The sequence below is a fragment of the Eretmochelys imbricata genome, chromosome 1 (genome assembly GCF_965152235.1).
Source record: "Eretmochelys imbricata isolate rEreImb1 chromosome 1, rEreImb1.hap1, whole genome shotgun sequence".
NCBI lineage: Eukaryota > Metazoa > Chordata > Testudines > Cheloniidae > Eretmochelys > Eretmochelys imbricata.
In genome coordinates this window covers 274449040-274461190 of record NC_135572.1, presented here as the reverse complement: position 1 = coordinate 274461190, position 12151 = coordinate 274449040, and the positions used below count along the sequence as shown (strand labels likewise).

The window sequence follows — 12151 nt, the reverse complement described above, 5'->3', positions numbered from 1 at the left end:
TGTTCATGTTACAAATGTGCTCCATGAACTGCACTGGCTTCCCATCTGTTTTTGGGTGCAATTCCAAGTTTTATTTTTGATCTACACTGCAAAGCATTACATGATTTAGGACTTGGTATCTTTCTCCCTATGCACAAAGAACAGCAGAGATCATCCTGAGGCACTTTTGCTGATAGCTTAACTTTACTGACCTTTAGAATGGTACAAGACCCATCTTTTTGGTCAAGCATATGCTTGATTTAAAATCATCAGTACATTATCTCTGGTTGGTTGAAGGAGTACAGGGAAGGGGACTGATTTATGCTGTCTTTTGTGGACAGTTTGATTTAATGTTGAGATGCATTTAGTGCTACAGTGATGGGCACGTAAGTCATTATATAAATAAATTACAAACCTTTTAAGAATGTCCAAATAAACCCCAAGAATACAAACTTCCTTGGAAAATGATGGGCACACTCAGTACTGGAAGCAGTCACACCCCTCATTAGTTTCTCTTCAAACCTGTATCATGTTTGTCTTTTCTATAGTGAGGTTCTGCCAGCTCATTTTTACATGGGTCGCTCTCTCAGCCAGTGCTACGAATTGGCACCTTCTCTTGAAAAGGAGACGTGAAACTAATGTCTTCCGAATACTGATGAAAACACAGCCTAAAATGGAGTTTCCTCTCAGGAGCTTGTACATCTGTCTGTATAGAACAGGCAGGGCAATAGAATGGAACCACAAGGAACCGCTTATAAGAGGACTCTCGGGGAGGAGGAGCTACGCCTAAACTCTGTTCTAAGACCCGTCAACAAGGATGGGATAGAGTCAGCAAAAAACAACCCTATTCAGCCCTGCCAGATCCCACAGGCATGTCAGCAGCACCTGGGCTGGTATCAGAAAATCTACATTAAGTTTCCCCATGAAGGGAAACTTTCAAGCTGGACAGGGATGCCTTTAACATCAAGTGATGACTTCTTGAGCAAGGGCCTACCAACTACTTGTTTAAGGCTAGTCAGTCAATATCTTGGCCTCCTGGAAGGAAGTATAAACAATCCCCAATCTTGTCCTATTCTATGTCCTATTCTAACTTACTTCTCTATAAAGTTGTTTTCTAGAATTTCTTTCCTTGCTACTATGTATTTCTTTCTTTAAAAAAAATTGGTTCAGTACTATGAGTTTAAAAATGTAGGTCCTGATCCTGCAAAAGACTCATTCATAAGATTAACTCTTTGCAAGATTGTGAGCTTCATTTTTAAGGGTATTTAGATGCGTAAAGATGCAAACAGGCACCTACTGGGATTTTCAAATGCACATAGGCATTTACCTGTATTTAGGGGCATCTAAATATATTTAAAAATCTGGCCCTAAGAGTCTTAAATGAAGTACATGCACACACTTTTGAAAATATGATATATATATGTGCACAAACTAATCTAGTTTAGGATTCTTAACCCTTGCAAACACTGCTTTGAAACTAAAAAACATCAAAAACGGATACTGCAATTGCTGATTTGGATCTGGCCCCAATATCTGAATATGCAACAATGACTAGGTTTAATTCTCTGATCAACAGCACGAGGACAGCTTTTTAACCTTACCTGTGCCATCTGCCTCTCCAGTTTTGACCGGGGAATATCTTCAAAATAGTTTTCATTTCTTCTTCTCCTTGCATCCCCCTGCATGATAATGTGAGGAACGTCTAGGGAGCCACCGGTAGTGTAAGTGCTTTGGCTAAGTGAGGGAGACAACTGAGGAGGAGTATGGTTACCGCTGGGTTCCTGGATAGAAATGGAAAATGTAGCATGGTATAATACCATTTTTATGTCTTCAAGCAACCTGTTTAAAACTATATTTGAACTATTGTCAATACGAAATGTAGGAGCATTTCCTGAAGAAAGAATTTATGATGAATGAATGTTATTTTGTATTAGATCAGGGGTCGGCAACCTATGGCACGCGGGCCAAAGACGGCACGCGAGCTGATTTTTAATGGCACGCTGCTGCCTGCCGGGTCCCAGCCACCGGCCCCGCTCAGCCCGCTGCTGAACCCAGGCCGGGACCCCGGCAGGCAGCAGTGTGCCATTAAAAATCCTGCCCACCCCGGCCCACTCTTCTCTGCCCCCCCGCCGGGGCAGGGTGAAGAAGCTTGGTCCTGCCGGCTGCTGCTGCAGGGCAGGCAAGCTCCCCTTCACGCACCTCTTCCCCCAGCGTGCTGGGTTCCTGCCCAACCTCCTCCTCTCCCTCCCTGCCACCGATCAGCTGATGGCCCTTGCGGGGGAGGGGGAGAAGTGGAGCCGCAGCGCACTCGCTGCTCCGTGGAAGAGGCGGAGAAGAGGTGGGGACAGGGCCTTGGGGAAGGGGGGGTGGAATCAGGGCATATCCCCTCCAGCCTCTTGCCGTGAGCCGCCCAGGGCAAGGGGCTGTGAGCACCCCCATGACCCCGTCCACACCCCCAGCCCTCTGCCCTGACCCCTACACCCCCCTCACACCCGCCCAGCCCTCTGCCCTGATCCCTACACCCCCCACACACCCCAGCCCTCTGCCCTGACCCCTGCACCCCCACCCCTCTGCCCTGACCCCTGCACCCCCTCACACACCCAGCCCTCTGCCCTGACCCCTATACCTCCCCCCGACCCCAGCCCTGACTCCAGCACCCTAAATGAAGCTTCTTAAACATTTTGAAAACCTTGTTTATTTTGCATACGACAATAGTTTAGTTATATAATATATAGACTTATAGAGAGAGACCCTCTAAAAAACGTTAAAATGTATTACTGGCACGCAAAACCTTAAATTAAAGTGAATAAATGAAGATTTGGCACACCACTTCTGAAAGGTTGCCGATCCCTGTATTAGATTGTGACTTGCCCTACACAACTTGTAGAGGGCAGTAATGCACCCTTATTTTCCTCACAGCCTCCCCACATCACCAGTTTGTGAGCAGGCTCCATGGAGACACGATTCCTCCTGTGTAGATGGAAGTTGATGGAGATGGGTGGCGAATGAGCAGCACGGAAGGGGAAGTAATCTGCTACTGGTATAGGCTGGTAGAAAATTACATCCCCATTTCCCAACTCTGAGCCAAGTCCTCTCCCAGAGTTGCTGCTGGGAAGATACAGCTACATGCCAGCCCTTGTCAGGGTCCAGATAAACACACGATTGATGCCTTAACTATTTGTAAGGGGCAATATACCACCACTTGGGAGAAGCCACGTGGTTTGTACTCCAGCAATGTCTTCCCTTGTTGGGAGAGAAAATGAGTGGACAGAGATATAAGATACATACTTTACATACAATTTGTAATGGCCCTGCAGAATACAGTTTATATGGGGAAATTAGAGAGAGAAACAGAACCCAGATTACAACTCCCAGGGCTCCAGAAAACGTCAGTGTATCAGTATCTAGCCAAACTGTTTGTAACAGATGCAGGACACGGTGGTCTTGTCTAGGACACTGGGGTAGTTTGGGAGTTGAAACCTTCTCGTACATCCAACAACACAACATTGCAAACATTAGTGTTCAGGTGTTCATATTACCAGTGAAGTTCCACTTGCTAGTAGGAAAGCTAACAGCATGCTCTCTACCACCATGACAATCTGCGCGGGTGCCGTACCAGTAAGGACTGCAAACACTAGCATAGCAACTGCACTGGATCAATTCTTCCTCCCACATCTGTCCCACAATGCACTAGTCACTTCTTAAGTGGACTCTGATCAATTTTCTGGACTCTGCTGTAGAGTCAAGTTCTCCAGAAGCCCTCACCTGCACAACTGGGCAGCGCACCTTCGGTCTCCATGTGTGTACCCCTTTTTGCCAGCATCCACGTCTGTGCAATCGTCAAATTTCAGTGTTAGCTTCCCAAGCTGCTTTTGAATCACTTCTCAAAAGAAGCTTTTGTGCAAGGATACCTTAAGCTGGCCTGAGGTTCACAAGAGTGCTTGTCCACATCTGGGGTGACCAGGAGATACAGTTACAGATGAACTCCACTATCAGGAACAGTCTAGTTTCTGACCAGGTGTTGAGCAGATGGCCCAGTTATCACATGCACCAGGAAACAGTGCCAGGAGAAGATAAAGACAATTTTCTTAGATTAAGTTATTTGGAGCAGGGAATGTGCCAGTTTATGTGTATGAAGCATAACTATAATATAACTATTTAACATTGAACAACAATGGGCCTGAAGGTACCGTACAACAATGCCGAGATACAAACGGCTGCTCTGGCGCAGGGAGGAAAACCTACTTCTTATTGTTTTAGAGGAGTAACTAAAGGGGATTCTTGGTTCAGTTTTCCACAGAGCCAAACTAGATTGTGGACCGCTCTAAGGCACCCTATTTCAAGCTGCTGAGAGACCAGGAGGAGAGTAAGGAGGCCTGGGGTGGTCTAATGTGGTTGGTTGCTCTTCCAATGGAAGGTTTCTGCTCATAGGTAAGAGTGATCAATCTCCGCATTTCATACTGTATCTTTGTTACTTTTGCTTCAATATTTACCAATGTTTTCTTCATTAAAAAAATAATGTTTAAAGCTACTGTAGGAACTAGAAAAACTGAAGTGGTGGTCTGAGGCTATTAGCCCAGCTAAGACTTATACTGGCATCCTTTTAGGAACAATCTTCACACCAAAAAATGGTTCTTTCAATGTGCTAGACACAAACAGATCTTCCTACAGAAGAAGATATACATTTCACCATATCCAAACTATTCTTCAGCTTGAAATAAAATCATTAGTGTATATTATAAGGTAAACACTCCCCTATGTTTTTGTTTGAGTATTTCTATGGTACAGTATCTCAGCTATTGAAGGAGTAGAGGATCTTAATCCAAACTCATGTCCTTTCCTTTAGGACTCCCATTGAAGACAACTGTACATAAAGTGATGAATAATATTTAGTTTACTGTCTGCATTAGTAATTCTAACTGTTGGGCAGTGAAATATTTTTCCTCATCCTGATTACATGAGGAGGAGATCTAGTGTACTTTTCACTGTACAGAGAATGTACAATGCTGCTAGTAACGTAGGATGTGAAAGCTTTTCCACCAGCAGAAGAGGAACATTCCCATGTATAGAAATAGTTTTCAAATCCAATACATCGAAACCCCTGAGTGAGTGTGTGCTACTTTCAGCATTGGCCATTTCTTTTTTATTTTAGCACTTGCAGTGTGCCAGGAGACCATTCACACAACAAACCAAGATATAAAATGTAACTAAAAATACCCTATTTTGAGCAATTCTCTAGGGCAGGACATCATGAACTGAAAGGCACTTTTGCTAGCACAATATTAAAAAACAGGTTATAGATTTCTAAATCTAAGCATTTGTATACAGCGTTTGACACTAAAGAGGGTAAAAACAGGGAGGTCACAGAATCGATAATTTTCTGTTAAAATAAGATTATAAAAGGCAGCAGCAGTTCCCACTCTAGCTTTACCTTCTCCTCCTAACACCAGGAAATACAACTAGGGAGCACATTATGTGCCCGACAACTGGAAATCCATTCCAGAATGAAATTCCAATCAGAGGAGCAGTCACCATGGAAATACTCAAATCAAATCTACTCAAACAGGGAAGAACTGAATGAAAATGTCATAGTAAAAGGTGCTAATGAGCATGAACTACCTTGAACACAACACAGTAAAGACAGGGTCCCCAGACCATAAGGTAATAAGGATAATAGATACCAAGAAAGCAAAATTTCTGGGATTAGAAATCTAGTGAATTTATTGCAATGGGAGGGATATAAAAATCAGTGAAAGTGGAAAATCCCAGGAGGTACCATGACCAGGCTTGCAGGAGTGGGGTTATTAATGGAAACTGAGTAAGACAAGTAACTTTAGATACCCAGAAACACCTTGATATCTATACATGTTTATCTCACTGATTTCAGTTAGCTCTGTGTAACTAAAGCAGAGACTTGCACTACAGAGCAGCAAACAAAAAGGAAAGTGATAAAACTCATTCTATATGCTTAGCTACTAAGTGACAATTCTTTTTGCTTTCAGTTATCTTTTTAAATAGTATTTTTATAACATGATTGCTGACTTTACGAGATACCAAATTTGCTAGAAACTTACCCTGAGGGTTATTGACCTTGGTGGTTTCTGAGGAGGGTCTTCGTGAAGCCTGTCTCCCAGAGATGCCAAAATACGTTTCCTGTGGCCAACCAAGCTGATTTTTAAAACCTGAAAAATAATGAAAGCTCAGGTAAGAACATTCATTAAAATCATTAAACAAAGAACCAGTCAGAAACAAACGCCTTTTCTATAAACATCTTAAGAGGTAAGTACTCTGCATTGGTCAAGGAGAAAGAAAGAGCGAGCGAGCAGTGGAAGGTGTATAAAGATTAGCAGAGGGGGTTACAGGTCAGAGAGGAGGATGCAGAGTAAAAGGAGGCAGGAATGATATAGAATGGGGGGAAAAGAAAAGCAGGTACAGTTAAGGAAAGCAAAGACAGGCAGAGCAGCAGAGTAGGGAGAAGAGTGAAATCAAAGTGGTGGGAGAGAGAATTCCAGATTGAATTCCAGATGGGACAGTAGTACCAGAAAAAAGGGAAAAAATAAAACCAGTAAGAAAAGACTGGGGCAGAAAATGTAGGACTGCAGACAAGAGTGAGCAATGGAGAATAAAGGGAGCAACTGAAATGGAGGAATAGTGGTGTTAGAAGAGTAAAGAGTGGCCAGACTAATGGTTAGAGGAAAAGGGGAGAGGAAAGAAATGACAGAGGGAGGAAGTGAACAGCAAATAGAAAAGCTGGTACTTCTATAACTCTCCACCATAGGATTCTTAGAAGCAATCTCAGCCTCCACACACAGAGTCAGCAACACCCTCAGGCATGGTGTGCACCAAAGAAACACAGATTTGATTCCCGCCAATCCTGGTCCGACCCCGTCCCGCTATAGACAGAAATAAAACCTCTCTCCACAGCAAGACAACAAACAATTACCCCCAGTGGACTGACCAAAAATGTTTGGACTTGCCAAATTCCAAACCTTAATTTATAAAAAATGATAGCCGATCAAGAGTTGAATAATTACTGTGTCACTACAACTCCCTAACTACTTCTATTGATGCTCTAGCATCAAAGCAAGCTCTCTCCCTCACCTCCTCCCCCACCCCCGCAGTTGTTGGAAATATGAGGTGGATGGGAGGTGTAAGGACAAAGCAGAAAACCTGAGCATCAGTGGCAGAAAATAAAGTCTGATACAAAGAATTTCTACAAATCTATGCCAATGAGCTAGGAGGCAGAGATCCAACCTCTGCTCTGTCATAATCATAAAAATGGCAAAATCACACCTTCGTAGAATCCTTCCAGGCTTCAAATTGCTTCCTTTCTTCCTGAACACATCACCTTCCATTGTGGGGCCACTACTAATAGAGACTGTCAACACTGACATGGATGCAGGGGATTTCTCTTTCACACTAAAACAGGCAATGGCCCGGACAGTATTGAGAAACCATTCTTCGACACTAGTGACCTCCCAAACTACTGCCTGGTCTCTAGCGTCCCTTTTCTAAGCAACCTGATCAAGAAGTCAGCAACCTTTCAGCAATCAATATCTTAGATCCCACTCAATCTGGTGTCAGAACTGGGCACAGTACAGAGACATCTATTGTTGCTTTGGTAGTTGACCTCCTCCTGTCCACAAATAGGGGAGCTACATTCACACTCACCCTGCTGGTCCTGTCTGTGCTATTTCATATTGTGAGCATCTAACAGTCTGGTTGCCTGCAGCTAAAGAGGTCACTGGAACCACCACAAAACCAGGGCTTTCTGTTCAGATTGAACCCGGAGGATCATTGTGAGTAGCTGTTCCTCCACAGCAGGCCCCCCTGAAAAGTCCCACAAGCTTGTTATCTTCATATTATTCAAGATATAGAGGAAGACATTAGGAAAGTCAGTGAGACAACACAGGCTGAAATGCCAGCAGTATGCAGGAGACACTAAAGTCTGCATCCACTTTACATCAAATGTAAACAGCACCAAGATGGGTGAGGTCCAGAGGATCACAGAAGGGCAAACATAGAACCTATCTTTAAAAAGGAGAACAAAGAGGACCCAGGGAATTATAGGTCAATCAGCCTAACTTCAATACCTGGAAAGACACTGGAACAAATTATTTAATAATCAATTTGTAAGCACCTAGAGGATAATGGTATGATAAGTAATAACCAACACGGATTTGTCAAGAACTCATGCCTAACCAACCTAATTTCCTTCCAGGCCTAATGGATTGGGGGGGAAGCTGTAGATGGGATATATGTTGATTTTAGTAAGCCTTTTGACATAATCCCACATGATTTTCTCAAAGGCAAATGAGGGAAAAGTAGTTCTAGATGAAATTACCATAAGATGGGTGCACAACTGGTTGAAAGATCATACTCAAAGAGTGCTATCAATGGTTCACTGTCAAACTGGGAGGGCGATCTACAAAGGTTCTTCTCGGTCTGATACTATTCAGTATTTTCATTAATGACTTGAACAACAGAGTGAAGAGTACGCTTATAAAATTTGTGGATGATGACAAACTGGGAGGGGTTCCTAGTACTTTGGAGGACAGGATTAGAAATCAAAACAATCTTGACAAATTGGAGAATTGGTCTGAAGTCAACAAGATGAAATTCAATAAAAACAAGTGCAAAATACTACACTTAGGGGTGAAAAAAAGCAAATGCACAACTACAAAATAACTGGCTAGGCAGTACTACGGCTAAAAGGGATCTGGGGGTTATAGTGGATCACACATTGAACATGAGCTTTGAATGCCCAATTATCAATGGCAGGAAAAAAAGCCCATCTTATACTTGTTAGTTGCTATAAGATTGGGCCCCATCACATCACATCAGTCCTTGCCAAAGCAACACACACATTCATGATCTTCATGTTTCATCACTACATTTCGTATCTAGGAATGACATCAAAACATCCCCAAATGCTCACATTGGTACAAAAAGGTAGCAGATCATTCGTTTAACACAACAGGTCACTCTGAACACATAACTCCAGTGCTCCGGTCTCTTTGCTGACTCCCAGTTGAATGAAGAGTCCAGTTCAAAGTCTCTGTCTTGATATTCAAAGCTTTGCATGGGCTTGGCCCTAGCAATCTGAGAAATTGCCTCTCTCCCCATGACTACTGAAACTGATGACTAAGAAGCATTAGCAAGATCGCTAATTAATAAATCAGAGCAGGGATGACTTGAGTGTCACTTACTCTTCCTGTGGCTTCATGCAACTGATGAACACCATGACAGAAGAGGAATGAGTCTCTGGAACTTTGCAGGTCAGGGCTCTGGAGGTGGGTCTCCAATTGATTAAGCTCTTTTGAAAAGAGTGGGCTTAATCTGAAAGCTGCACCGATCTCAGAATACTAGGAACACCACACAACCTGTGTCACATTTTGTTCTTTCATGAAAAGTGGATCTTACTGTGAATCTGGATGTGGAAAGATTTGAAGATGCGCCTTACAGAAACATTTCATATTTGGCCAATAGGAAAACCTAATCACAGATCAGGGACTAACCACTTTGTTAATGAAAGATGCTTTGGTTTTGGTCTCAAAATGCACAATCGCTCCCTCATAATTGTCTTACCTGGATGTTCATTGATCATCTTCCCAATACGAAATGTCATTATCTGAAGCCCTTATACATTTGAGTTATAAGAAGAGAGTTCAACAGATAATCTCAAAAATTGTTCTGTGATAGATTATCCCTGACAGTATTTAGCAAAAATGTCAAATATCAGAAATATGGGTCAATAGTATGTAAAGGGAATGAGGCCTAGGGCAGCACAATATTACAAGTATCCTAATGTTTCATACCAAAAGGCCATAAGAGACTCTCACTTACTTGGTGCACCCAGCCATCTAGTGCCCCATCAGTATTTTCAAAATCAGGTTAACACTGATATACTTAACAAATAACACTGAACAAATACTGAATTCTACAGTCAATTAATAGCATCCATATAATTGTTATGCAATTTAGCATTATGCAGTAAAGATTGTAGCATATTTCATACATGGCAGTGAAACACGTTTTTGCAGTTTGGTGGTGGTAAATCATATAGATTGTGTCATGACACCGCTACAGTAGCTTAAGGCTAAATTTCGTATCAGAGACAAAAAAGCACGTGTGTGATATGCCTCTCACTTTGCCGACAAACATGATACATGCCACAAAAGAGTGAAAGCCCATATCACATTTTTGGATTAAGTATAACTTCCATTGTAGTGAGTTTTTTTATACTTGGTGGTGTAATACAATTACAAGAAGAGTGGAGCAAGTCATTTGTCAAAAGAAAAATGTAGGCACAGAAATAAAGTATATTATATTTATGTCTCCATATTCTCCATTCATTCCACTGGAGAATATTACAAATTCACAAAATATGACTGCAACATTTCGCATTTGGATTTTTGATTTAGCTGACAGATATGAAAACACACACACACACGTATCCTGATAACTCCCCGGTGACTACATACTACAGATGCTGGAAAAGGAAAAGCTATGTCTGCTAAGGTTGGCATAAACTTACACAATAATTTTTTTGGGGGGGGACTATAAAGGCTAACAGAATTCAAGAAAACAAATCCTGAAAAATTATGAGCTCTGGTGAATATTATGTAAGAATAGTTTAATAGGGCTGTCAGTGTGCCTGAAGCACCCCACCTTGTTAGCAAATATTGATCCTGCTGGAAAAGGGATAAGTGGGTTCTGCTGAGTCACTGAGGCAGGTAGCTCCTTACCCCAGGCAGACCTAAGATAGGTGGGAGCATTTCTCTAGAGACAGTGGAGTCAGGGTCTGGGCTGGGCAGTCCTGAATTAGAAATCCTAAGAGCATTCAATCCTCGGGAGAGGGCTTGAACGGAATATTATGTTACTTTTAATTTCTTTATTAACAAATCCACACCCCAGAAAGGGGATGGGTTTTTTATTCTAGCTAACGTGTTGACTTTGTTTTGGGGTGGTTTGGAACAGGCAGGGCAGCAGTACTAACAGCCATGGCTGTGGAAGAAGGCTGGAGACTGACTCAGTTAGGAGGCAACAGCACCTCGATGCCATTGAGCTGGGAGCAGTACAACAAAGTAAACAGAGCTCAGAATAGCACTAACATTTTATGAGTGGCATAATCAGTTCCTCCAGTATTTAAGCTTCATTAATTAAAAAATTAAGGCCTTAGGGTTGCGAAGGAAACCTTGTAAATATGAACCAATCAGGTGCTGTCTTCCTGAGCCTGCAGGTAAACATCTAAAATGTTAATTGAAATTCAACACTGTTAACTATTTTATTGCTGATCACTTTAGGTGAAACCATAAGCTTTCTGGGATTGTGTGCAGATAGTAAATTGAGTATCACCACTTTCCCCCCCGCAGCATGGCCCCTGGTTGGATAATACCAATCACCACCAGAATTAAGTGTCCAGAGCCCCCATATACTGCAGCAACGGGTGCTTTAGAAATGCATACATAAGGCTACGATTCTTGTGAAAAGAAAGAATCCAGGGAACAAGAATCAGCCAGTGTGGAGTCATGAGGGTCTAAAAAGGAGACCAGGAAATGTAAAAATGAATTGGATTTCAATCCACACCCACACCCAGGGAATCAGTTTTGTAGCTGAAGGCCTGTAGAAATGATTCCTCCCCAAATTCTCCTCTGCAGATGCTCTTACTCAGCTGAGTGATGGGTATTATAAAGATTTGGAAAATTTAATCATCTATAAATTAGCAGAGCTCCTGCCATAAATGAACCCCCAAGAAAATATCTAGATCATTTTCCAGATATGATCATCCTATGGTATGAAATAATATTAAGTATGGATACAAACTGTGTTACAACAGTCTACCACAGCACTGGAGCTGTATAGAAAACGATCGGCCAAACCCTGAAACTCAGGCCTTGTTCACACTGGGACTTGTACAGTAATTTGTATTTGGATCTATTTTCAAATATAGTTAAAACCATGTTTGGTTGCAATTGCTCGTGGCAAACCTGAGTCATCTTTGTAAGCCATTAGAGCATTGAGATGTAGCAGTTTCTGAATGTGTGTGATAACCCCATATACATAGTGGAACTTTATGCACTTGAAGTATTAAAATATATTTTACATTTTTAAAATTTAAAGCATTTATACTCCTCCACTGTGTTTTTTTAAAATACATTTTAAAACACTG

The 12151-nt window shown here is 42.1% G+C and overlaps 1 protein-coding gene across 16 annotated transcripts in view; it reads right to left on the bottom strand.

Moving 5' to 3' along the window:
- ANKS1B (ankyrin repeat and sterile alpha motif domain containing 1B) overlaps positions 1-12151 on the bottom strand; it is a 754695-nt gene that overhangs the window by 71661 nt on the left and 670883 nt on the right. For 8 of the 16 annotated variants that reach the window (XM_077807668.1, XM_077807665.1, XM_077807666.1 and 5 more), the window contains 2 exons: positions 6054-6161; positions 1581-1760 (listed from right to left, as the gene is read on the bottom strand). The exons of 3 other annotated variants lie outside the window; for them this stretch is intronic. In XM_077807668.1, the coding sequence (XP_077663794.1) occupies positions 1581-1760; positions 6054-6161 (288 nt within the window). The remainder of the gene's footprint in view (positions 1-1580; positions 1761-6053; positions 6162-12151) is intronic. 5 more of the 16 variants (XM_077807674.1, XM_077807675.1, XM_077807676.1 and 2 more) reach the window with 1 other exon arrangement.